The sequence below is a fragment of the Cyrtonyx montezumae genome, unplaced genomic scaffold (genome assembly GCF_038088225.1).
Source record: "Cyrtonyx montezumae isolate F1298 unplaced genomic scaffold, pur_monq_1.0 scaffold_3, whole genome shotgun sequence".
Classification (NCBI taxonomy): Eukaryota; Metazoa; Chordata; class Aves; order Galliformes; family Odontophoridae; genus Cyrtonyx; species Cyrtonyx montezumae.
This window is the reverse complement of record NW_027072034.1, coordinates 29924116-29949164: the sequence shown is the minus strand read 5'-3', so window position 1 is coordinate 29949164 and position 25049 is coordinate 29924116. Positions and strand designations below refer to the sequence as shown.

General features: G+C 41.0%; 1 protein-coding gene across 1 annotated transcript in view; it reads left to right on the top strand.

Annotated features, from left to right (window-relative positions):
• RASA3 (RAS p21 protein activator 3) overlaps window positions 1–25049 on the top strand; it is a 127220-nt gene that overhangs the window by 36024 nt on the left and 66147 nt on the right. The window contains exons 3-4 of the mRNA XM_065741091.1: window positions 9034–9137; window positions 21374–21468. Of these exons, the coding sequence (XP_065597163.1) occupies window positions 9034–9137; window positions 21374–21468 (199 nt within the window). The remainder of the gene's footprint in view (window positions 1–9033; window positions 9138–21373; window positions 21469–25049) is intronic.

The window sequence follows — 25049 nt, the reverse complement described above, 5'->3', positions numbered from 1 at the left end:
TTTTCCCTGATGTAAGGGTTGAGTAAAGGTGATCTTTATGTTGATTGTCCCAGTGAATTTCTCTCCCATAGTTGTCTGTCTTTCTGTCTGTAGGGCTGTATTTGCATGTCCCTGAATACCCACTTAAATACACTATTAACACTTCGATTTTGCATTTATCCAGATAAAAGTTTCTTTGGCCTTGTTTTTCTTCCATGAAAACAAACAAATGAGCCAATGAAAGCGCAGACAAAAATCCCAAATACATCAGAGGTAAAATTGGGATGTACTCCCAATCTGTTGATGGTGATTACTCTTATTTATTGAGGCACACTCAAACAGCTGCATAACCTTTTATGTGATTATGTGTAAGTATATTTGAACAAGTGCATAGACTTCCAGAGGAGGTCGTTTTTGAGATCAGACAGTGCAGTGTGGTGCTAGGCTCTTGTTTTTTGTAAGACTCAGATGAACACAAAACTGAGAAGCCAGTCACGTTATTACATTCTTTAATGCTTGTTTGTTAATTGATTCAACTCATTGGCTAACCATAAATTATTGAGCAGGCAAAATTTATGTGCCCTAAGGCCCATGTAATTTGCATGCAGCAGATAAATCCTTGCTTTTGTATATAGTGTTTGACGGGCACTTGCCAATGTAGTAAGGAAGCATGTGCTGGGTGCCTCTTTCAGAGGTATTGCTGCTGTAATCCATGACGTTAGATGGAAGTGGGGACATGGAGCTGGGCCAGAGTATGGCTAAAATAGCTGACCATCCATGTGGCTGGCATAGAGAGCCAAGCTGTTCATGCCTATTTTCTATTCCCTACCACTTCACTAATGACATGAGGTTGGGTTACTGTGGTCATAGGTAGCAAAAAAGGTTATATTTTCACTTCTACTGGTTATTCCTCTACCTTTTATTTATTTATTTGTTTAGTAGTTTATGAAGTTGTTTTTCTTGTAGTTTATGAAAAGATCTTCGTGAATCTCTGAATTGAGAGGTGTTTCATATGCAGCTCTACCAATTTCAAAACAGTGTCTTCTCATACAAAAATGTGTGTCCTGGAGAATCCTATCTTTTCCCGCGCCTCTGCATAAAGTGACTTTTTTTTTTGTATCTCCATGAGAAGACTCGTAATTACAAGTTGCATTGAAACACTGCTTTGTGTACTTGGGAATTCAATGAGCGCATGATAGTGGCTTGTTTTTGTGTGTGTGTTGTGTTTCTTGTGACCAGTTCTGGCATGCTTGGGGCATCTGTGGCAGAGCCTTCACACTCTGACTCATGATCTCCTGTGTTTTGAGTTTAGTCTGTAAAAAGCTATCTCCCTGAGCTCTGCCCTAATCTTCTGCAGCAGATTTGTATTTTATCAGGCTGTGGCGGATGCATAGGAAGACAGCTGAGATCTGTAACCTCTTAAATCAACAGAAAATAAATCATTCAGAGCGTTAAGAACTGAACCAGCTCATCCTGTTGCCCAGTCCACTGCTCTTGAGAGACTTTCCGTGAGCCTGGTGCCCTTTATCTAAGTTTGCATCATAAAAACTGAGAGCAGCCAGCATGGTGAACCTTACTACCTCTGTTCAGCTGTCAGGTGGGACTCATAGATTACAAGCAGGAATTTAAGTTATTCCTGCCATGTTGCCCCTCTTGGCTCTGGTTAAGCTGGGTGGTGTCACCGGTGCCTTGTGAGGGCTGCTGTGGGGATTACTGGTAGTGTCTGACCAAAACAAGTCAGGGGTTATGACGTGGGCTGGTCTTTCTATGAAACTGCAGGGAAATGCAAAAATCCTGTTCATGTGGGGTGGCTCAGAGTCATTTGACTTCTCTGGGGATCCTTGGACAGGCTAGATTCGAGTGTGAGTTGATTGGAGAAAGCTCTCCAGGTTCCCAGGAAGAGAATCTTGAACTCTTCAAACAGCGCTGTTTTTGTAAACTCCTTGGCACGAGTTTTTAGTAGATTCTGAGTAGGTCCCACGCAAGTCATAAGATTTGAGGGAGAGGGCAGTTAGAGTTGGGATCTAATAAACTTCTCTGTTTAAGTGTTTGTTTTTCAGTATTTATATTACTGTCATAGAGAATGGCACTGAATATAGTTGGATCTACTCCATTAAACCTAGCAGAGATGTATGTGAAGCCACTTAGGTATTTTGTGTCTGAAAAAATGTGCAAGGTTGTTGTTTGTTATTTTTCTCAGTGCATAGATTTACAGTTCTTTTTAGGTCTGAGCTACAGATAAGCAACCTGACTTTAGTTTTGCTGGTATATCTCCTTTGCTGAACAAACTCTTACCTTCCCCATGAGCAGTTCAGACACCACTGTCAGGGGCTTGTTCTAAGAGCAGATCTTCCCAAAGGATAAACTTTCTTGGCTTGTTGGCATTAAGACTGACTTTGCCTTGGCTGTTTCCATCAAATGTTTCCATTCACTTAAAGGGCAGTGTCAGCTGCAACAGGAAATCAAGGCAGCTTCTCAAATCATAGGTGAAGAATGGAAGGAATGTGACATCTCTAAATTTGTTTCAAGGATATGAATAAAAGCAAAAACTGTCACACATTAAGAATCAAATGGCTGACGCTGTGTGCTTTAGAGAGATGAGCCAAGCATCTTGAGTCTGTCATTATTTAGTTCTCCACTATTTCACTGAGGAATTTTTCACGTGCTAAACATAGTGATCAAAGCCTGAATGAAACAGAAAATAAAGCCAGAAGCACTTTCTCCACCCACAGTCTCTCTGTTTTTTTTCCCTAGTAGTTTCCAGTGAAAGAAACAGTGTGCTCGTGAGTGTGTAGTGAAATGTACTGTAAATTCAGTTATGGCTGTGTTCCCTTCAACAGGAGTTAATTGTCTTTGTTTTAGTATCAGGTCTGTTAACAAATCCAATTGACAGCTCTCAGAACTTTCTCTAAATAATTCTGGTATCATATTTTATATTTTGTGGGTGTTTTTTTGTGGGGTTTTTTTTTATCTTCTTAAATTGTAGGCTTGCTTAGACACTCCGTTTTCCTATGTTTGGAGTTCATGGCGGCGTAGCTAAACTTCTCTTGTGTTCTGATAACATCTTGGATGCAGGCCAGTCCTCAAATTGTAAGCACACAGTTGTTTCCCTTAGCTGGACTGTTGCCAGAATTAGCTCAGCTAGCCACTTCCACGTGCTTAGGTTGCCGGCTCACCTCCTTGAAGTAACAGCTTGCCCCAGCCCAGAGGCCTCGAGTACAGAATACTCAGTAGGACTGGATGCTGAAGCATGTCTTCTGCTGTCCGCACGTTGTGTAGCTTCTCTCTCACCCACTCCCAGCTCACTACTTGGTGTGCTGGCAGTTTCTGGGCTCTGCCGTCTTCTGCGTTTAACTGTATCTAACCATGGCTTTAATTCCTATTAAGAGTGGATTTCAATTCTGAAGCATCCCAAGCCTCTAAGGGAAGGGATAAGATGGCTGTGGCTACAACTTCAGCCTGGTCAGGGTTATTATTGAAGGCAAGGACTGCATGGTCATGTAGGGAAGTAATACAGCTGGGAAGGGTGCCAGGAGAGGAAGCAGGACTTAATGGAAGGAGGAGAATGAAGTGAGCCTTGAGACCAAGGCAGGGTTTATGAATGAGAGCGTTTATTCACACGAAAAGCCACCCATATGAGTAACAATTGTTGGTGTTGTAGGCTGCTTTGAGCCATTAAAAAAAAAAATAAAAAAAGCAACAATGCAGCTGTAATGTGACTTCTGTTGTTTGTGTGTGTCATCTTACAGAATATTTTGGGAGGTGACTAGGGGCCAAACGGCTGCGACTTAAAGTTATCATAATCCCTGTAAGCCTCATTGAGCCAAACCAGCAACTGTCAAGTGAGGACGGTAACTATAGCTCGTGTGTCTGTCTCTGTGCTCTGATATTAGGGCAGAGAAAATGCACACCACTTTATTTTTTTCTCTGTGTACCAGGGGTGGTTGTGGCTCTGATGCAGCGCTGCCATTTGGGTGTCTGCATGGCGACACGAGAAAAAAATTGCTTAGGCTTAGCGGATGTCTGGAAGACTGCAGTCTGCACTCTAACAATGGGCATAGGTGGTATGTTTGGATTTAGATGTTGCCTTGTGTGCCATGTACTTCCTGTTGTGTGTACTCTGCCAAATCTGTGCTTGAGATATAATACTGGGTATTTTTAATAAGCTGTGTAAGGAAATGACCATGACATCTGCCGACTTCGGCTTCTAAAGATCCTGTCTGTCTCATTTGCCTGTCTTCTTGTAGCTCTGTGTCCAGTAGGAGACTGAAGTGTATTCACATTTTATTTGGCTGGCTGTTCCTGCTTTGAATAAACCTTCTCTTCTCTTCTTCCCCTCCTCACCCCCAACCCTTTACATATGCTGCTAAGCATGGCATAAAACATATTAGCCAAGCAATAGAAGAAGCTTAGCGGTAGAAAGAAGCGAGCGTACTCCTTTGTACAGACTGATTTTGCTTTCAGCTCACACTGAGATGTGAACTCTGCTCTTCAGTTCATGCAGCGGGTTGAATCCAGTATTTCCAAACCATTTAAAATAGTCAGAGGATGTGGAGTTGTCTGTGGCATGTTAATAGTCTTTACTTCCAAGTAAAAAAAAACAAACACTTTAAACAGAATCGATACACAAAGAATTTTGGTTTGAGGGGTTTCATTATTATTCATCATGCAACTCTTTCACTTCATCCACTGAACTGTTAGTGCCAAAACAAAAACAAAACTGCTTTAGTGAGTCTCAAGATACTGAGAAATGAGCACGAGGTGGTTTTTCAGCACAGCCTAAAACTAAATAAATGTTTCTGCTGTGAGATTAACTGACGGGAAGAGACTTCATCAAGTCAGTACTGTGTGCAGCAATTTTAGTACACATCCTTGGGTATGGAAGTTGCAGTATGCCTCTGGAGTTCTGTAAAACATGTAAAAATGAGCAAAAAAAAAAAAGTCACCATCTCTGGAGATGTTCAAGGAATATTTAGGTGGGGACATGGTTTGACTGAGGGACATGGTTTAGTAGGGAAGTATTGGTGGTAGGTGGATGGTTGGACTGGATGATCTTGGAGGTCTTTTCCAACCTTGGTGCTTCCGTAATTTTAAGCTAGGTGGTAAGACAGCCCTGCACTTTCTGAGAAAGGTCCTGCTGAGGTTAACTTCCCTCCTTCAGAGTATAGTAAGGTGTGATGGCCTTTGTGTGCCTGAAAGCTCTTAGTTTAAACATTCATAATCTTCCTCTGTAGTCTCAGATCCTATCAGGAACATAAGAGCCAGTGACTTAGGAACAGCCTCATTTCTTAAGTAAATAGTAACAGATAACCTGCACTGCCACTCTTTTCATCACCATGATAACAGAACTAAAAAGAAACGAGTACTAGTTTAAAGCTTAAAGAGGGTAGATTTAGGTTAGATATAAGGAAAAAGTCTTTTACAGTGAGGGTGGTGAGGCACTGGCACAGGTTGTTCAGAGAGGTGGTTGATGCCCCATCCCTAAAGACATTCAAGGCATCAGGATCTGGGCTTCCTGGTCAAACTGTGGATATCCCTGTTCATTGCAGGGGAGCTGGACTAGATGACCTTTAAAGGTCCTTCCAACTCAAAGCATTCGATGATTCTGTGAGTAGTGTTTGTTTTTAAATGTAGCAGTCCTTAGCAAAGATGCTGTATTTGAAAACACTTCTATGTTCAGCATGGGAGGAGGCTGTTCAGCCCCTTGCGGTGGACATCCTCTACTTCACTCCTTGTAAAATCCTGTTCTTAGCAGCTCCCTTTATCTGTTTGCTTGAAGTCTAGAAGAACCTGAAATGATGGCAATGCTACTCTTGTCCTTCAGCTGTGACCATATTGATGTGCAAACCATGCTGTAAGGTTAAGGGAGGGCACCCTCATTATTTCTCCTTGAACGAATAGTATTTCTCATGAGCATACGTTTAGTCTCCAAAGAAAGCTGAACTCAGAACTTGGAGGTTGAATCTGAACTCATTTGGTTCTGCAAGATTCCTGAGTTTTCAGCGGGGTTAGTTCTAGTATTTGTTTTGGAGGATCTTGTCAGACTCCTGAGGGCTGCGTGAGCAGATGCTGCTGCTTTTTATTAATTGCCACGTCAAAATAAAAGTACTCACTGAAGCTGTCTGACTAACTAGCTGTTGGGGGACAGAGGGAGTCATTTATCTGTTCTCTTGGAAAAAAAAAAACAAAAAACAACCAACATTCTGGAGCCCTGGGGCTCATGCTGGCAATAATGTGGCTTGGGAAATAAATGATGGGGTTCACCTGCTGCAACCTCATACTCTTCAGGTCTGGGTGGGAGATAGCAATGGTACTGTTCTGAGGGAGAGCATGGAGGATAAGTACACAGTGAACTGGAAGCTCAAAACATTTGTGCGGTTACTTTAGATTCCCTCAGAAAGAAGATATCATTACTACAAAGCTCCACAAATCGGGATGGGTGAGGTTCAGGTTTATCTTTGTTTCCTTACAGTCAAAACCTTCCTGGCTAATTATCCAAGGGAGAATGAGTGTACTTGGGCTGGAGACCAGCTTGCTTTTATTGGGAATGCAGTGTAACTCAGGGATGTAACCTGAGTGATGGAAGTCTGGGAAGGGCTATGGGATCTTGGAGGGGTTAAGCCAAGTGACAAGTTGTGATCTGTGCAGGGCTAAGTCAGTCTTCATAGCATTTCTTCTATTAGTTAATCCCACATACTGGACTAGGAACTTCCTGTTATCCAGTCTGCTTTTCTGAAAGTGGAGTGTGTTATGCTTCATTATGGTCTTAGATATCTTCTGCCTCTGATCAGCACTCGTGATAATGATTAATAGAGGACCTGCTAAAAAACCCAGCTGTTGTCTGTTCCCTGCTCTTTCCTCCCCAGAATCAGCTGAGCTGAATTAAAGTAAGCTTTATAGTGTATGTGTGTGTATATTTCCAGTTATCTGAAGCTTCTCTAATATTCTTAATAGAGAAATGTGTATATAATCCACAGTTCATTAACTATCATTTCATGCTAAGATCATTAGTGAATAAGTTCATCTGTCATATTCTTCCAGTGGAAAGGGCAATTTTATGGATGAACAGAGTATTAGAGCTGGGAACGATGCAAGTGTTTTGCATGTGTAATGCCCTAAATATCTGGGTGATGTTTAGGCATTTCTGTCACCCCTTTGGGTTAAGCCTGTGCATAAAAGTGTGCACCATATGCATAGAACAAGGAATTTGGGGCTGCCTGAAGCGTGACCTCTGGGGATAGTTGGGCTAGCTCTCAGTTTAGAAGAAGCTTTTTGTTTCAGAGTATTTAGGTATTTTGTACCTGGAACAGTGGCCGTTGAAATCTTGTTTCCAAATGAAATCTCCAAGCAGAATGAGTGAAGATGACTTAACTGAGAGCACTGAATTGGAGGTGGTAGATGGGATGGATGTATAACATTCAGCTGCCATTTCCAACCATTAGGTTTTTCCTTCCCCTCTTTACCGCAGGGATGACTAAGTGGGTCACAGTGCCTTGACTTACAGCTGGATGCATTGATTTCAAGGAATGGGAGACTGTTTCAGTGGGGAAGTTTTGAGTTGTGGGTGCATCATTGACTTTGTTTATCCAACATGTTTTTCCTTGCGGCTGATGTAGTAACTCCACCTAAATGTTCTTACTCTGTCTTGAGAGATGCCTCTGGATGTTATGACATGCATCTGTCTCTTCATACTCAATGATGAGCTTATTTGAGATGTGATGTTTGGCACTTTGAATGATATTTGCCAGCTAACTTGTGAGATGATTAGGGAATTTTGGCATAGTATATTTTCTCTGTTGGCAGAAGTATAAACAAAAGTGTTCTAGTGATGTAAGATACCTGTGCTTTGGTAACCTGAAAGACATTGAGGGAATAACATCTGCTGACAAACAAGAGGCTGAAAAATCAAAACATAAAAAGTTTTCTGTAATGATTAAATCTACAGCATGGTTTCGTCTCCTATCTTTGTGCTTAGCCAAGCCAATATAGAGGTCTGTATTTGAACGGGGAAGAAAAAGCCTGCTGGCTTTGAGCCTGTTAGAATGAGAGATTTATTTTTAAGTTTACCTCTGCCATACTTGCTGTATTTGTCTGTATGACTCAAATTGTGTCCACCAATTTAGATCTACTGAAGCATGAGTGACTTGAAATTAAAAATCTCTGGTAAAATAGTAGACCTGTCGATGAACAAATAAAGTTGACATACACTTATAGTTCTTAGAAATAATTCCTCAACCATATAATTGGATAGAAAGAAACTGAAAAGACTGCTTATAGGAGTCTGAGGTTTTTTTTTTCATTTAAAATGGTACAGTCTGAAGAAAGCATCCCAAGTCTCTTTAAAAGAGGTTTTCATGCTGAGATAGTGCTTTTTATTTCTATGTTTTTTAAATCTTGTCTTACTATAAAAGAACTTATTCTGTAAAATCCAACAAGCAATAATAGATCTGCAGGTCTACCAGGTAACAAGCATCAAGTCAGCTGCAAGGCTTAGCTAGTACCAGTTGACTGAACTCATCTTTAAATTTGGAAGTTTGGAGGGTTTGAAAAAAAGGCAGGGGCTGCAGATATTTAAGTAAACAAAATCCTTTAAAAAGTGTGTATGCATTCCTTGATCCGTGCTTTATTTTGCATATCCTGTTCATCTGCGTGCTTCTGTGATCTCTGTTGTAGTAGTCTCTTGTAAGCCTTGTGTGGCAGCAGGGACCTCCATATTCAACCAACTGTCTGTAAACAAATCATAGGGTCTCTGCCCTCCTTCTGTTAGGGCCTCTTGTTTGAGTAAAGTAAAATCAAGAACTTGCTCTTGTTTTCACATTAGAATGTCTTGTTCTGTGGGCGTTTTAAGATAGGTGGGAAGAGTAAAAATGGAATGGTGCTGGAAGGTGTAGAGCATTCACAGGAGGGAGCGACCATCACGATCCAGCGTGATGATCTAGGTATGAAATGTAAGGATGCTGGCACCTCCAGGATACCAACACTAATTTCTTTCTTTTTGTGTGTGTGTGTGTGTTTATGTGTATGTTGTTTTTGTTTTTGTTTTTTCTTACCCAGCCCCTTCTATGGAGAAGACTTTTACTGTGAAATTCCTCGGACCTTTCGCCATCTGTCATTTTATATTTTTGACAGAGATGTTTTTCGAAGGGATTCCATCATAGGTATGTGACCATATACATTATTATTTTCTGTAAAAGCTTGCTTCTCTTGGACTTTTAACTATTAGATCATATATAGTCTTAAGAGCTGGGATCTTGCAGTCTGACCTTGACAGTGGTAAGTAATGCTCAGTGTTCTCATTTTTGTCAGATGACAAAAGCGCCTTGGAAATTACACATAAAGAAGGGTAAGAGATAAATGCTGTTTGTTACAACAGCAGATGCAGATTGCAGCTTAATCAAAATAGTCAATGAAGCACCACATAATGGTTGCAACATCATTTTTTACTGCATACATTTCTGAATGGAGAGTCTTCAGTCTTGCAGTCCTCTAGGGCTCACAGTAGTTACGTGCATGAAATGTTGTTACACTATGGCTGCACTAATGAGATGCAGAGTAATGGATACTGGTCATAGGTGCATGCGACACAACGGGGACAGACTTTTATAAGCAGTGTTAGAGCAACATTTTGCTTACTTTGGGCAGGGTGTCTGCCGGATATTATTTGCCATGCATTTCACACGCAGCAAACTAGATAAGACTAAATGTATCTCTTTAGGGATAAAAGTCTTGTAAAAACCTCTAGAAGTTTAGTAACTATCTCTGGGAAAGAGCAGTTTCCATTTCAAGTAATTTTAACTGGTTTTCCTTGCTTTACCTCTCTGAATATATCTATACATTACACTAGTATGTCATGCAGTTGCTAGCTTCTTTTTTGTTTAATTTTTAGTTTTATATTTTACGTACAAACTAAGGAGGTCTTTATCTCTAATTGGGATCATCTGTGTATAGAATCTATAAAGTATAGAAGCTGGTAAGAGCCTTAGCTCCGAATTCTTCTTTTTGCGGATTTTGCATTTTACAGTGAGACTTCTGGTGATATTCACTGCCCTGCATCAGGGATATCACAGAGTCACAGAATTGTAGGGGTTGGAAGGGACCTCTAGAGATCATCTCATCCAACCCCCTGCCAAAGCAGCTCCCTAGCCCAGGTTGCACAGGTAGGGGTCCAGGTGGGTCTGGAACGTCTCCAGAGAAGGAGACTCCACCACCTCTCTGTGCAGCTGTGCCACTGCTCCGTCACTGCACTGGGAAGAAGTTCCCACACACATTTGCACAGAACCTCCTATTGCTTCAGTTTGTGTCCATTTCCCCTCATCCTATCACCACACACTGCTGAGAAGAGCCCGGCCTCATCCCTTTGCCTTCAGTTCCTTAGATATTTATAGACGTGGTCAGATTGTGAAGCCTAGTTCAAAGCTCAGTAAAGTTAGTGGGAACTGTTTGAATTAATCTTCATTAAAGGAATTCTTAGACAAGAAGTTGTTCTCTGTTTTGTATAACATGTTAATCTACTGTTAGGTATTCTGTTATTTTCAGATATATTAAGTTACTTTAAACTGAGACTTTATTTAAGCTGTGTATTGTTGATGCTTATATGTATTTAAAACAAGTAGATATGCATTTCTCTCAGTCACAAACGAGTATCAATTGCTTTTACTGCTTTTATTTGAATTTAAGGACTTTCTTGTTTCTTGAGCTGTTTTAGATTCTGCTGAATTTCCAAAGTAAAACTTGACAGTTAAACTTAATTGAAGTGTAGAATATCCCAAGTTGGAAGGGACCTACATGCACCATTGAGTCCAGCTCCTGGCTCCACAGCGAACCACCCAACATTCAAACCCCGTGTCAGTGGGTGCTATCCAAACGCTCCTTGAACTCTGGCACTAGAGGCTGTGCCTGCTGCCCTGTGCAGCCCGTTCCGCGCCCACCGCGCTGTGGTGCAGCACGGTCCCTAACCCCCAGCTGCCCCTCCCCTGACAGCTCCATGCCGTTCCCTCGGGCCCTGTCGCTGTCACACAGAGCAGAGCTCAGCGCTGCCCCTCCGCTCCCTGGGAGAGCTGCAGCCGCCATCAGGCCTCAGCTTGTCTGAGCTGAGCACACCCAGGGGCCTCAGCTGCTCTTTGTATCTCTTTCCCTCCATACCCTTCGTCCTCTTTGTAGCCGTCCTGTGGACACTCTCTAACAGCATCATGTCCTTAAGCTGAGGGTCCAGAGCACTTCTCTTAAGAAGCAAGAATTTGATCTTTCAGATATCGTGAAATGTCAGTTTTACTCTGCAGAACTATGTGGTAGCAACTTAAACTCCCTGTTCCTGAGAAAATGCTTTTGCACAGGAAGAATTCTGATTTGTGTCCAGACATGCATGTTTTTTGCAGAAAAAGCATTAGGTAAAATATTAGGGTGGAGGTGAGATAATTGAAAATTAATGTTTAGCTCTGGCATATGCATCCTAGGGAGAAAGGAGGTCAGTTCATGATTTTTGAGTGAGGTTTGTGAAAGCTTTTTAGTCTCTGATCTCCAGTTTTCTTCTTATAACATGAAGGCGATGCTGTCTGTATTTCAACTTCTCAGTTTCTCATTGTTGAAGTCTTGTGTGTAACTAGTTTTCTGCAGCTGCAGTGGCCCATGAGCTGGCAGGCCATGGGCTGGTATTTTTCTTGCAAATAATCTTATATTTCTCTCAGAAAAAGGGTTTTTGTACACTAGACACAAGCCAGACCCACGAAATTGCCAATAGAGAAGTGCAAATTGTTTCCTTTTCTCCATGTTCCCTTAGTTCCTGTTTTAATTATCAAGCTCTGACACTGAAGGGCAATTCTTCAGGAGTTTCTGAAGTAATATTCTCTGAAAGCTGCTGAGAGCAGCTTGTGAAAAGGAAAACTTTCAGAAGATACAGAGAGACCTTTGTTTGGATTCTTGAAAGATTGATTGGGTTATATTTTTTTTTTACTTTTTTAATTTTTGAGTTTTAATACCTCTTGAGGAAAGTGAGGTAGTATTCCTTGTTCTTGCAATGTGTAACTTTTTTTTTCTGTATGCATTCATATGCAGAATCCAAATCTAGGCAGACTGATGCCTTTCTCTATTCATCTAGCACTAAAATGCAAACGTCCAGTATTGCTGATTTACATTGAGATTTTACAGTACATAAGAAGCTACTGCAGTCTGAGTTTTCCCTCTTCTTCTCCATCTTTTGTTCTCCTTCCCTGTTATAGGCACGTTGTGAAGAGCATTTCAAAGGTGTGGAAATGTTGCAAATATCTGAAAAGCATTGTGAAGAAGAATCCACAATTACTGTCACCTTCTGATACTAATTCTATAACTTTTGCTTGTAATTGGAAAGATGTGCAAGGAGAGCATTGCTCTGAAGTAACTGCATGGGGTTATTTTCTCATTATTTAATGAACAGGAAAGCTAAGTAGTGGAGGGCTTTTTTTTTTGTTTGTTTGTTTTTGGATGACCGAATTATTTTATAGGACCAAACCATGTAATATTTAAAAGGCAGTGCAACTCAATATGAATTTTTAGGTTAGCCTTAGGAGACTTGAGCAAGGGAGATTAGGAAGAGGTCCCTACTGAAAGAGTTTGGTTAGCTTAATGCTGGAATAAGCTCTTCTCCACTGAAATGCTGAATAGGGGCCCTTTGTTTGCATTACAGAGATTGATTGTTGTATAATGTCATCATGAGACATTTCTGCTGAAGAAAATGTGGTTACCCGTGCTCATCTAGCTGTGAACTTTCTCAAAGAAGGGAATTGGGGGTTATGTCTTCTATCTAGAGAGACTAGTTTTAAGTTCAGATTTTTTTTAGCTTGTAAATTTGCCTGTGTTTCCTGTGTGATATGGTATGTAGAAAACATCTGCTTGCATTGTTGTTTTTTTTTTGTCTGGTTTTGAGTGGGTTTCAATAGGGAAAGAGAGAATGTCTGTGTGTGTTACAGTGGGTCAGAATGTAAGTATTTTTATGTTTTAAGGTGGCTGGCTAGCAAAGTTCCTTTTGAATCACTGTTTAATTTTGCTGGAACTTTCACTTGATGCTACAGTACTGCTTTCCAGGGTGACTGGAGCTCAGAGTAGGCATGATCTTATTTGTTCAAATACGAAGTGCAAGCTTGTGATGATAAGTTCTCTGACGTCCAAAATGCAAGTCTCTGTGTGACAGATGAGAATGCTTAAGCTACCAAAACCGGAAGGAGTGGGGGCAAGAAAATGAAAAACAAGAACCTCCTGAGACCTCCGATAGAAACTTCCGAGGAGAAACACATATTCAGAAACTGGAACACGTGTAGCAGATATGTTTTTGGAACATAATGATGTGTTTTGGCATACAGGATGGGAGGATTGTTGAGATACAAGATATCTTTGAGTTTGCATGTTTGTTTGTTACATTTGTGTTTCCCTAATGATTATTTGCTAAGTCGTATAGGATTTTGTTAGCTAAAAATACAGCTCTGGAACAACTGTGTCTTGGAAGAATTTTGGATACCGGTTGAAATGCAAATATAAGGAAGAAATGCACATCTCAGAGGATATGAAATATGATTTGTCTTTTTTTTTTTTTTATAAAATGTAAAGTGTACAGTTACTGTGGAGATAAAATAGTCTTGTCTGTTGATAATGTGCGCCTTGACTGATGTGTATGGAATGCTGAGATGCCTTGAGTAGGAAATATGCTATTGAAAGTAAAGGTAAAATCCATTTAAATTTAGATAGACTTTTGGTTTGTTTTTAAATCATGGAGTAGGAGTAGCAGCTCCCTGCTCCCCAGCACTTCATTTAATTTGGTAACAGATGCATGTAACTGACTTGCTGACATCTATATAGAGCATGATCCTGAGCAGAATAAAATGGAGTTACTGTGAAGCTCTGAAGGAAAGAAAGAAATTCACTGGATCAAATCATGGCCCTGTTACTGCACTGGGGAGTGTGAACTTTCTTTCATACCTCTGGGTTACTCCTGACTGAGGGGAAGGTTTGGTTGCAGTCCTACTGGATTTTACTGAAAAAAACCATGGATGTCACATACCTAAGCTCTTCAGTGAAGGGGTGGAAGGCTAACAGAGAGAAGATTAATAAGTCATTCTGTGAATTACATTTACTACAACTCACTGCTGTAAGTCACTTTTATAGAGGTTATTACGTCTGCTGTGCAACATATTGAAAGTCTTGGGGCCACTGTATTCTGGCAGGCTGTAACTGTTTTCCTTGCTTAATACTATTTGAAGTGAAGCAAGTAAGGCAATAGAAAAAAGAACGCCTGCAGAGGTAATTAAACTTAGATACTCTGGACTAAATTAGATGAAACCAAATTGCACCTGATAGACATTCTCACAGAACGAGAACACCCTGGAACTGAAAATTGTTTGAGGTTTGCATGTTAGAGGTGACTGTGTCTTTGTTAATAAGTACTTCCAAAGATGAGGAGGTGTATTTGTAGAGTTGCCACCTCGAGCAAGCTATCTGTTGCTTGTAGGTAGTTGTTGCCAACTGTAGCTGAAACATCATTATTTGAATATATATTTTTTTATTTAAAGGAAAATTGGAAAAGAGTCCTCTTGCTAACGTATGCTTCTTGATAGGTCAGTGAGGAAGATCTTCAAATACAACACAAAGTTGAGATCAGTGTCATAGTAGAAAACTGTTCTTTATCCTCCATGTAGGCAGAAGTCAAAACTTGGTTTACTATTTCTGTGGTGTACTGTTGGATGACATGGGAATGATATCTACTCAATGTGGTATAAATATAGCTACCAATGAAATAAAGGAAACAGATGACTGTGTCCCACAATGACAAGTCTTAAAAAAAATGTAAACTGGAATTATCCTCAAATGGTGCTCTACAGTTGTATAGAAAGCCTAAAATAAATACTTTCTGCAGAGAATAATTTGTTAGGGTGCATTCACAATATCTTTTAGTGTAACAGATGATCATAAAGCAGGAAAACAAAATTGAGCTTTCAAAAATGCATGTTTTTCCATTTTCCTCCTGCAAGTGCATATTATGAACAGAACTTAGAACATGGACTGTCCTTTTACACAGTCCCCCATTCTTACCACGTGATAGTGTTCATAATGCCTGATTTGAGATATCATCATAGATTTATCCTTCCATCCCAGGTGTACTCCTAGCTAGCATAGTTTGAGCTGGACTTGCTGTGTTTCTATGTTTTCTTCAGTACATATCTCAGAATGAGGAGATGTTCAGCAGCCTCTGTTGGGTTTATGTCTTGCTTGAACTAAGAGAAGGCTGAACTTGTGAAGATAACTCAGTAGCAGTGGCTGCTGGTGGGAGTACCTGAAAGAGGCTGATGCTGGAGGAATTGGTTGTGCAGTGCAAGCAGTATGCTCAGGGACTTGAGTTCCTGCTGGAGGCAAGGTGAATGACAGTGACTGCACTTGCAGGAGGTAAGCCGTATCACGTTTCTCAAATGTAGATGTGTTTGAAGGACCCAGACAGCAGTTGGCAGAGAGCTTATCCAATATGCAGGTAGCTCTTTAAGGAGGTGAAGGGGAGTGTAGAAATGGTGGTATGAGGCACCAAAGGGTCGTCCATGCAGTGCAACACTTTTTAAAAAGTTTAGAAGCAATGTTTTCATCACAAGTGTACTGATCTCTGCCTTATTATTCAAGACAAATCCCAAGCAGGGGAAAAATGGGTATCAGAAGTCATATATTTTTATATTTGCTCTAATCAAATGAAACCAAGGTTACGAGTGTAGTCTACCTTAATCCTCTGTGGAGGCTGTGCCACTGCAGTGCTGGAAGTGTCCTGCCGTTGTCACCATTCTCACCGATGGAAGGTGGCCCAGTAGTACTCATTCTTCATGGTGCACAGCACAGGAGCAAGGAAGGAGCCATTCTGCTGCTTCTAAGGCTCTATGACCTTTTGTTGCCTTTAATTCCTGTTACTACCCTTCTAATCCTCAACTAGAGAGATGACTTTTTTCTGTATTCTTCCATGTTGTGATAAGCAAATTTGTAGAGTTCTTGAACAGTGCAAGCATACACCTCTTTTTGTCTTAAATATTTTCTATTTCATGACAAATAATCTTTTATAAGGATAATTATAAAATTCCACATAGTCTGGAATAGGTAGCAGTGCTTTTTGGCTGGAGATCTCAAGGTTATGGAAGCCTTTCGCAGCCTAAAATGTTGATCAAAATCAATTCAGATTTGTCCTTAGTCTTTCCAGCCGATGAAAGTGTTTCTCTTTGTGCACCTTTTTGCACAGTATCAATTATTTTAAACGAATTCAGTGATATAGTGGGTCTGTGTGCTTAGCAGGAGGCAAGTTCTGAACTGGCCCCTGTGACCTCTTACTGCCTGATATTGCAGCACATGGGAGGTGAAGTAGTCATCTACTCAGACCTGAGAAAAGATTAAATTAATTAGGCATTTGTGACCTCTTAACATGTGACTCAGACCTAAGCCTTTGCTATAAATTATATATAGTGTATATAATTGACAGTACTACGGACAGTGTTAATGGAAGATACTGTATTAAAAATAAACACATTGCATTTTGTTGCTTCAGCTTGCTTGGCAGCCATATGAAAAGATTCATTATTTTCAGAGTATAACTCTCGAGATAATCTAAAGAGAAGATTCTGGAGCTCTTGAAATGCTGCCTTTTCAAGGTTCTGTAAAATAAATGTCAGGTGGTTTTTCAGATAGGGCCTTGTGCCCTTTTAAAGTGACAAACTCCAGTCCTATTGCAGTCTGACTTCTCTTTTGTAAAGGAATGCATCTTTTATTAGTCTAGAAGCTGACTTAAGTGTTCAGATCTCAGCTGTGAGGCAAACACTCTGCAGATCAGTAAAAGTGTATTGAAAAGGTGAAGTGTAATTCTCAAGTTATTGCTTAGTCCTTTTGTCACCAGCCCGTAGTCCAGAGAGGAGGTTGCTATGGCTGGATGGAGAGTGCTGGAGCTGAGTTACAAACTCCACACTCGTCTGTGTATGGAAATGTTAAGCTTTCAGTGAAGCCCAGAGAAGTGCGAGGGAGAGCTATTGGCCTACATTGACTTGCTTGGGAAGAGCACTTGAAACTCCAGTAAGGGACAAGCATGGGGGGTGCAGTGTGTTCACAATACTTTCTCAGGAAGTGAGGCCAGAAATCTGTACCTGTCTCTGCTGCATGCCTCTGTGCCCAAATTACTTATTTCCCACCACCTATCTTCCCACTGTGTCAATATGTCTGAGTTGTCAAGCAGGTCAGTTGAAATGATCTATGTGTTAGCCCACACATGACTGCTGTAACTTATTTGTTCCTACTTTATACTCCTCCAAAATGTTTATTTTTGTTGTTTGAAGATTTTAAAGTTCAGTTGGTTTCCTCAGCAGTCCAGCATGTTGGACAAAAGTGCACGATAGTGAAAGCAGGAGTCTTTGCACCCTTACATCCACTCCTGAATACTGCCTTCATTGACAGTGTGCTGGCTGTATGTTTGGAAGAACAGGTTGCTGCTGCTTTGTTTTTTCCTCTGAAGAGATTCTTAGGAGGAGGGTGTCAAGGGTGGGATGTCACATCTTCGTTTTGAATGCAGTGCTTAGGATTTAAACATGCCTGTGAAGATCTGTTGTGTGCATTTGGGGAATATAGAGAAGTGACTGCCATGCAAGGGAAGAGCACGCAGAAGTGTGTGTGGATTGCCCCGTGCTCCCCCAGCCTGAGGTCCTGATGAATATTGGATATTGGGAAGTGAATTAGTTCTGATTAGATGAGTGCTTTTACCTAATCTCTGTTGGTTGTGAAGATTACTTTCTTTGAAAACCGTATAAATGAAGTGACTAAATATCACTCAGCATGCTCTTCTGTCTTCTGCCTTCTTCCATGCAGTGTCTAAAAGCTTGAGCTAACGTAGGCAGGCTTCCTGCAGCCCTGGGTGGCTCCAAGAAAACCAGCATACATGATGGGTTGCCTCAGAGACAACATTTGGAGTCTGTCACTACTGTCTGGCAGCAGCCCAGACTTTGGGAAAGAGTGTTGTGCAATAGGGTTGAGTTTGGGAGTGTGCTGAGGAATCTCAAAGAGGAAAAGTCCTCTGAGTGGCAGTAAACCTTTTGGACTTCTGGCATCAGATTTATCTTCAAGGAGAATCACAGGCCTTTACCATGTAGTATCAGTGCAAATGACAGGTGCCGACAGCTTGTGCTTGTTCATCTACAGTTAATACAGTTCTTCTGAGCCCAGAAGTCGTTTGGGCTGCTGCGTTGGCCAACTGGAAACCAAGCAAGGCTGTAGGGGATGGGGCAGCACCCAACTGTCCTCACTGCTGGCTCTGGGCCTCAGAGAGCCTTGTGGTGCCAGAGCATGACTTGGGTGGGCGTGTAGATGTGGCTTCTACAGACTGGGAGTTATAAATAGACATTCTGTAGGCTGCTGCTGTACAGACAGTCATTAAACAGGGCAGGTTAAACAGTCCACCCTGTCAGTAACATACTTTTATGTATGTTTAGACTAGCTGAAGTATAGGTCCTTTCTTTACTGTCCCCAACCCTCCACCAACACACATTTTTCCCACTACATTTTTCTTCTTTGTGGATCACTTGGTATATACAGCAGAAAGCCCTGGATTCCATCCAGTCTGGCCAGTAAGTTTCACTCATTAATAAGAATTGCATGTGTGTAGAGCAAACAGTACTCTTCAAAGAGTTTCCTAATGAAAACAGTTGTGCTGCCTTGTTAACCCTCTTGGAGCTGAAGGCACAGGTTGCTGTGCTGCCTACCTGCTGGTCATGCAGTCAGACCTGCCTAGTTTGGCTTTGCCATCCTGGATTCAGGAAGCTCATACTAGAAGAGGGGACAGTGGTCATACCTTTTCAGCTCTGTACAGGTGCTGATGTTGCTGAAATCATCCCTGAGCTTTCCACGAGGAATGTCCCTTTGCAGGAGGTGATGGAATGAAAGTGATTGAAAGATAATGGCAGTGTAAACTGTGAAGTGTGTGTTATCCTGTAGTCAGGTGAAGGGATTTTTTCATGAGAGTAAAGGGTACAGCAGGGGTAGCGAGCAATGAAAGCAAACACTCCCTGATGAAGTCCACAGCAGTTACTGAAAAGTGGTGCCTTTAAATGTATTCCTCTGACCGAGTGTTTTAGAGAAACTGGGTTATACACATAACTGCTGTAGTTGGAGAATACAAGCAATAGCTGTGAAAACACACAGCCATCATTACAAAGGTTCTCAGCAGCATACCTTCATGTCTTCCCTTCAGCACATTTCACCTTTCTGCCATTTTGCTTTGTAGGTCTGTATAATTTGCTATTTTTCTAAGTAATTTCAATCACTAGTTCTGTGTTTGCGATGCACTTAATCGGCTATAGTAATCTCTTGTGTAAAGCTGACTAGGAGATGGATCTGGTAATCTGCAAAGGATGAGAAGGAGAGGAGCGTGCTGAGGGCAGAGTGAGCAAGGAATGGGAGAAGGGATGCGGAAGCTTTGTGGAAGGTAGAGCAGAAACCATGTCAGATGCTGTGGAGGGCAGCTGTGTTAGGGTGGCAGAGCTGTTTAGAAACTGGGACTGAAAGTCTGGAAACTGTTACCAAAAGTAGCCTGAGTGTGACAGAAGAATGCAGCAGCAGCTGCCTCAGAGAGCATGGGAGCAGCCCAGCAGATGGAAGGGCCAGGGGGAACTCTCAGATTCACAGAATGGCCCAGGTTGGAAGGGACCTCAGAGATCATGAATCTCCAACCCCCCTGCCACAGGCAGGGCCACCAACCTCCCCATTTAGTACTAGACCAGGCTGCCCAAGGCCCCATCCAATCTGGTCTTGAACACCTCTAGGGATGGGGCATCCACAACCTCTCCAGGCAGCCCATTCCAGCTCTTCACCACTCTCGTCATAAAGAACTTCCCCCTGACATCCAACCTAAATCTTCCCTCCTTCAACTTAGAGCCATTTCCCCTTGTCCTGCTGTTATCTACCCTTTCAAAGAGTTTACTCCCCTCCTGTTTATAGGCTCCCTTTAGGTTCTGCAATTAGGTCACTCTGCAGCCTTCTTTTCTCCAGGCTGAACAAGCCCAGCTCCCTCAGCCTGTCTTCATAGGCAGGTGCTCCAGCCCCCTGATTGTCTTCTCAGCTCTCCTCTGGACCCTCTCCAACAGCTCTCTGTCTTTCTTGTACTGGGGGCTTCAGGCCTGGATGCAGTACTCCAGATGGGGCCTCATAAGAGCAGAATAGAGAGGGATGATCACCTCCCTGTCCCTGCTGGCCACCTGTCTCGCCTGATGGAGCCCAGGATACCATTTGCTTTTCGAGCTGCAAGAGCACACTGCTGGCTCATGTTAAGTTTTTCATCCATCAGGACCCCCAGGTCCTTCTCTATAGGGCTGCTCTCAAGGACTGCTCCTTCCAGTCCCTATAGATGCCTGGGATTCCTCTGGCAAACTCTCCAAGACAAAGGCTAAGATTTGAGGGGAAAGAGGAGCATAATATCACAGTTACTTTGGGACTTAGAAAAACTTTGAGATTTCAGACCCTCAATCAAGCTGCATGGATTTGGGGAGCTTTGGAAACCTGTCTTTTACTACATAGAAGCTTAGAAAAAGTTTTGTTATCCCTCTGAGAGTGCTTTACATAATGCTGGAGAGGCTGGACAATATGCAAGTTCCAGCTTTATATATGTAGTAGTCCCTAGCTTGTATATACATTAATTCACTGTGTGACACTGGCTTCTGTTGCCTTAACTTCCAAAAAAGCAAATCAGGTGGCAGAAAGGGGTTTTTAAAAAGGTAAAGCTCCACCATGTTTTCTCTCTCAACAAGTAGAATGTGAGTGGTAGTACTTAGTAGGCCCTGGTGCTGTGGGATATGAGGCCTGCAAGGCTTGAGTGAGCACAGTTGATACCTTTTTTACTGCTTAGAGTGGCAAAGTGACTGGGCCTCAGATGCAAATCTGGGAGTCAGCCATGACTTGGCATCTCTAATTGCTGCACCTCTCCTACAGAATTCAGTAAAATGTTTTCAGTAATCACATGCTTGGAACTTTATTTTGAGATTCCATTCTTACAGGCATCTGCATCAAAAATCTCAAACAAATACAAAAAAACCCATCAACATCCATCAATTTTTGATCTTTTTCCACAAAAAAGATCATGTAAAAGAAATAATAATATTTTTACTATAAGAATGCTTGCAAACTCATCCACACAGCACAGTGCTTCAGTCTGTTATGTGAGTATGATTCTAATTCTAAAGACATTCACAATATGAAGTGGAAAAAGCTGTTCATCAGAAATAATTCTGTATTGTTAAAAAAAAAATGCCCTGAAGTCTTGCCTTGTTCTGAAGCATTTTTTAAGTAGCCCATTAATCAGTGTTTTTGATGGAAATGTACATTCGGGGAGCTATAGCATATCTTAATCCATGCTTCTGGTTTGTTTTATTTACAGGAAAGGTAGCTATTCAGAAAGAAGATTTGCAGAAGTATCATAACAGAGACACCTGGTTTCAACTCCAGCATGTTGATGCTGATTCAGAAGTACAGGTGAGATGACCTTGGCAAAGGAGTGTTTGTAACAGGGCCACCACACTGCAAAAGACAAGTGTTGCTCATTAGTATAGTTTGTGTTTCATTGGTATTTGCAGCTTGTGTGGGGTGTCTGTGCTGAATTACGAGTGTGCTTAAGTCAGTGGGGCCAGGATTCTGCTCACAGAAATAATTAAAACTCCATGAACTCCTGGGATTACTAATACAAGGAAGTGGTTATCTGCTAAATATCAAATAACTCCAAAATTTTATGAATAACTGTTGATTCCTCAGCGAGTTGAGTCAACTTGAAGATAGTTATCTATGCTGGTACTGTTTTAAAGGGTTATATAGGCAGGTTGTCACAGGAGTGGCAACAAGTAAGACACACGCACACACACAAAAAAAAAAAAAGCAAAAAAAAAAAAAGCCCAACAAAACCTTACTCCTTGCTAGATTTCTCACCCTGCTCTAAACTGTTGGAGTGCTGGTGATAATATCACTTTAGCTCTACATAGAGTTTGGTACTTACAGACACTGATGTACAGCACAGCTCTTCTTTTTTGCTTTGTAACCTCTTTTGAAAACGATTCTGATTTCTATTACAGTGTTAGGTCTTGTGAACACAGTCATTACAACAAAACAAGAAGTTGAAGTGGTGTAGCAGGATATTAAGTGGGTATAATTCAGTTACTTAACTATTTTTTTTCTATTTAAAAATAACAGCAAAATAATAAAAATCAAACCAACCAACCAAACCCACTTTTGAACCACAGTGTTCACTTAAGAGCTTAGACATTGTCTGACCTGTGCAACAATCTCCAATAAATTTAGTGGAAAATGCTGCTTAGGTAACTGTGTGCTAGGGTTAGAAATAACATAAGGGCTTTTCAGTTTGCACTCTGGTCTGCCCATATTAGGTCAGAAAATGACACTTACATTGCACAGTCTTTCCAATATGTAGTGTGGTTATGTATAGTGAAACATATGCAGTAACATATTCAGGGGTAGGTTTTCTGTTTATTTGGTGTGACAGATAGTAAACTGTTGTGCACATGATGCAGAGGAAGCCTCATGACAGCCTGTTCAGTTTGTAACATTCTCTTGTAGAGTATCGATCCTCTTTAATGCCACATTTCGATGCCAATGATGATGGAAAGGCTTCTAATAGCCTTTTAACATTGAAGTCTATTTTGTTTACCCTTGCCTCCCTTTCTTCTTACCCCAAAGCCTCTTGTGACAGTGACTTTAAAACAATAGATTTAGTGTTTATTTCCTGCCGGATATAAAAAATTTCCCTTTATAATGTATCAGTTGAAAAATGCTGATATTTGGATAATCTTCTGCATAGTTTATTTTGGTATGATATTTATGCAGAATGAGCTTGGGGAATCTTTTTAGACCCAAGGTCCCTGGGTACTTTCTAGGACAGCGTATGCAATTTAGACTGTGAACTGAAATGTTTGCCATCAGTTCTAGCTTCTTGGAGAGAAGAGGAGCACAACGTTTGCTGGAAAGCATATTCCATGTTTGTAATTGTGCAGTTTATCACTTGCACTGTTCCTTTACAAGAGCCCAAGGGTTTAAAACGATTTCTGCTCTCTGTGATAAACATTTATTACGAATAGTTCAAAAATGAATAGCACTCTGATGGTTTTACCATTTACTTAATTTTTCCACAGTCTTTATATTGAGTAGCCTATATCCAGGGCTTTGCGCTCAATGGAACAGTGGGAGCAAATTTGTAAATACTTCGTAGAAATTCTTATGTATGGGGAGACAGCCAAATGAATGACTGTTTTTGTTAGTATTTTTTATACTTGTGGTATGTCACTATATATCCTTTTCCTAAACGCTTACTTTTGCATTTATAAGAGAAAAAAAGAGTATTTGTATTGTTAATATTGCAGTGTTTGTTTTTTTTTTTCTCCAGTTTTAAGGAAAATCTCTTAAGACATTTTAGGTGTTTAATGCTTGTAATGAATCATACTAACACTAATAATCAAAAAGTTATTTCAGTGTGGCCACTATAGGTTTATTATTCTAGCATTTATCCCCATTGGCCACATATCTAGGGGATAAACACTGAAACATGTGCCAGGAAATGCCTGAACCTTACTTCTCTTTTAGTCAGTCAGTGGCCTTAATACTATTTTCCGTGTCATAGAGCACTTTATGGCTGTTTAGTTATGCATCAGAGCACTGCATTGAGGCAAGCTACTGTCACTCCCACACATTGAATAGAGTGAGAACTAAGTGTCAATGAGAGTGTGACCTGCTTGAGGTCATACAAGTCAGAATAGTGAATTTAAAAAAAAGAAAAGAAAACAAAGAAGACTGGTTTCTAATTCTTTCTAATCATTGAGCCATGATATGAAGGAAACTAGGCATTAAGTTCGTTTAGAATTGTTCTTTGCCAAGCTTGAAAATATCCAGGTTTTAAGCGCACCAATTGGCACAGTCAGAAATTGCAAACCAGTGGATTATTGAAGTATTAATGCAATATTAATGGTTTTGGGTGCCTTGGTTCTCAGATGCCCTGCTCTGGGACATGTTCAGCCTTATTTTTGAGAACAGAAAGATCAACTTGAAATTGTAGATAACAGCATTTCTAATGTGAAACAGATATTTTTAGCTGGCTATCTGCAATTTAATATGTATAATGAAAATCTTGTTATTGACACGGTTTGGACTTCACTTCTGTGAATTACAGAAGTGATACAAATTCTCAAATGGAAATACTTCTCTCTATTTTCATATATAGAGACTGATATGTGATACGAAAGTCGCTTTTTGGCAAATGTAAATGAGTAGCAGTGTTGAATTCTAGTCCTAATGGAAGTTTAGTGCATTTTTTTAGGAGTCACCATCCTTGGAGGTGTTCAAGAACTGTGTAGGTGTGTCCCTGAGGGACATGGTTAGTGGGCATGGTGGTGATAGAGTGACCATCACCACCCTGATGGTGGAGTTGACGATGTTAGCGGTCTTTTCCAACCTTAATGACTCTGTGGTACTATTTCCTCAAATTTTTCTCAGAAGTTTCCACTTGAGTTATTCTGATGCTGTAACCAGAATGTCAGTGATAATGTATAACAGCATCAGACATAGTTGCTGAGATATTTAGCTTGAGGCTTTGCTATCGGTCTTACGGTTTTCCAACACTGCAAATTCTTACTGACTTATAAAGACGTTTTGTATTGTCAGGAGTCAAGCTAAGACTGATAAACTTCATTGTAGAGGAGAATGTTACTGACAATAGGATTGCTTTAATCATCAACTTGCACAGTTACGAGCACTGTTGTCAGATGCTTTAATGCCATATCCATTCCTTGCTTGACAGGAAGACATACCTAAGTTCTGCATGATTGCTCATCTCAAAGGAGAAAAGAGGGCATTGTCCATCCGGCAAAGAGCAGCTAAAAGGCTGGTTGTCTCAGCACCTGCCACTGTTCAGTGTGCTGTACAGTCCCATGCCAGGTGGCAGAGGTGCTGTGCAGCTACTCAGTCTGCAGGTGCAGATTGGACATTACCTACCCACATGTCTTTTGTGCCTTTGGTTCATCCTTTGTTTTAACATTCATTGTATAGTCAGCAAACTA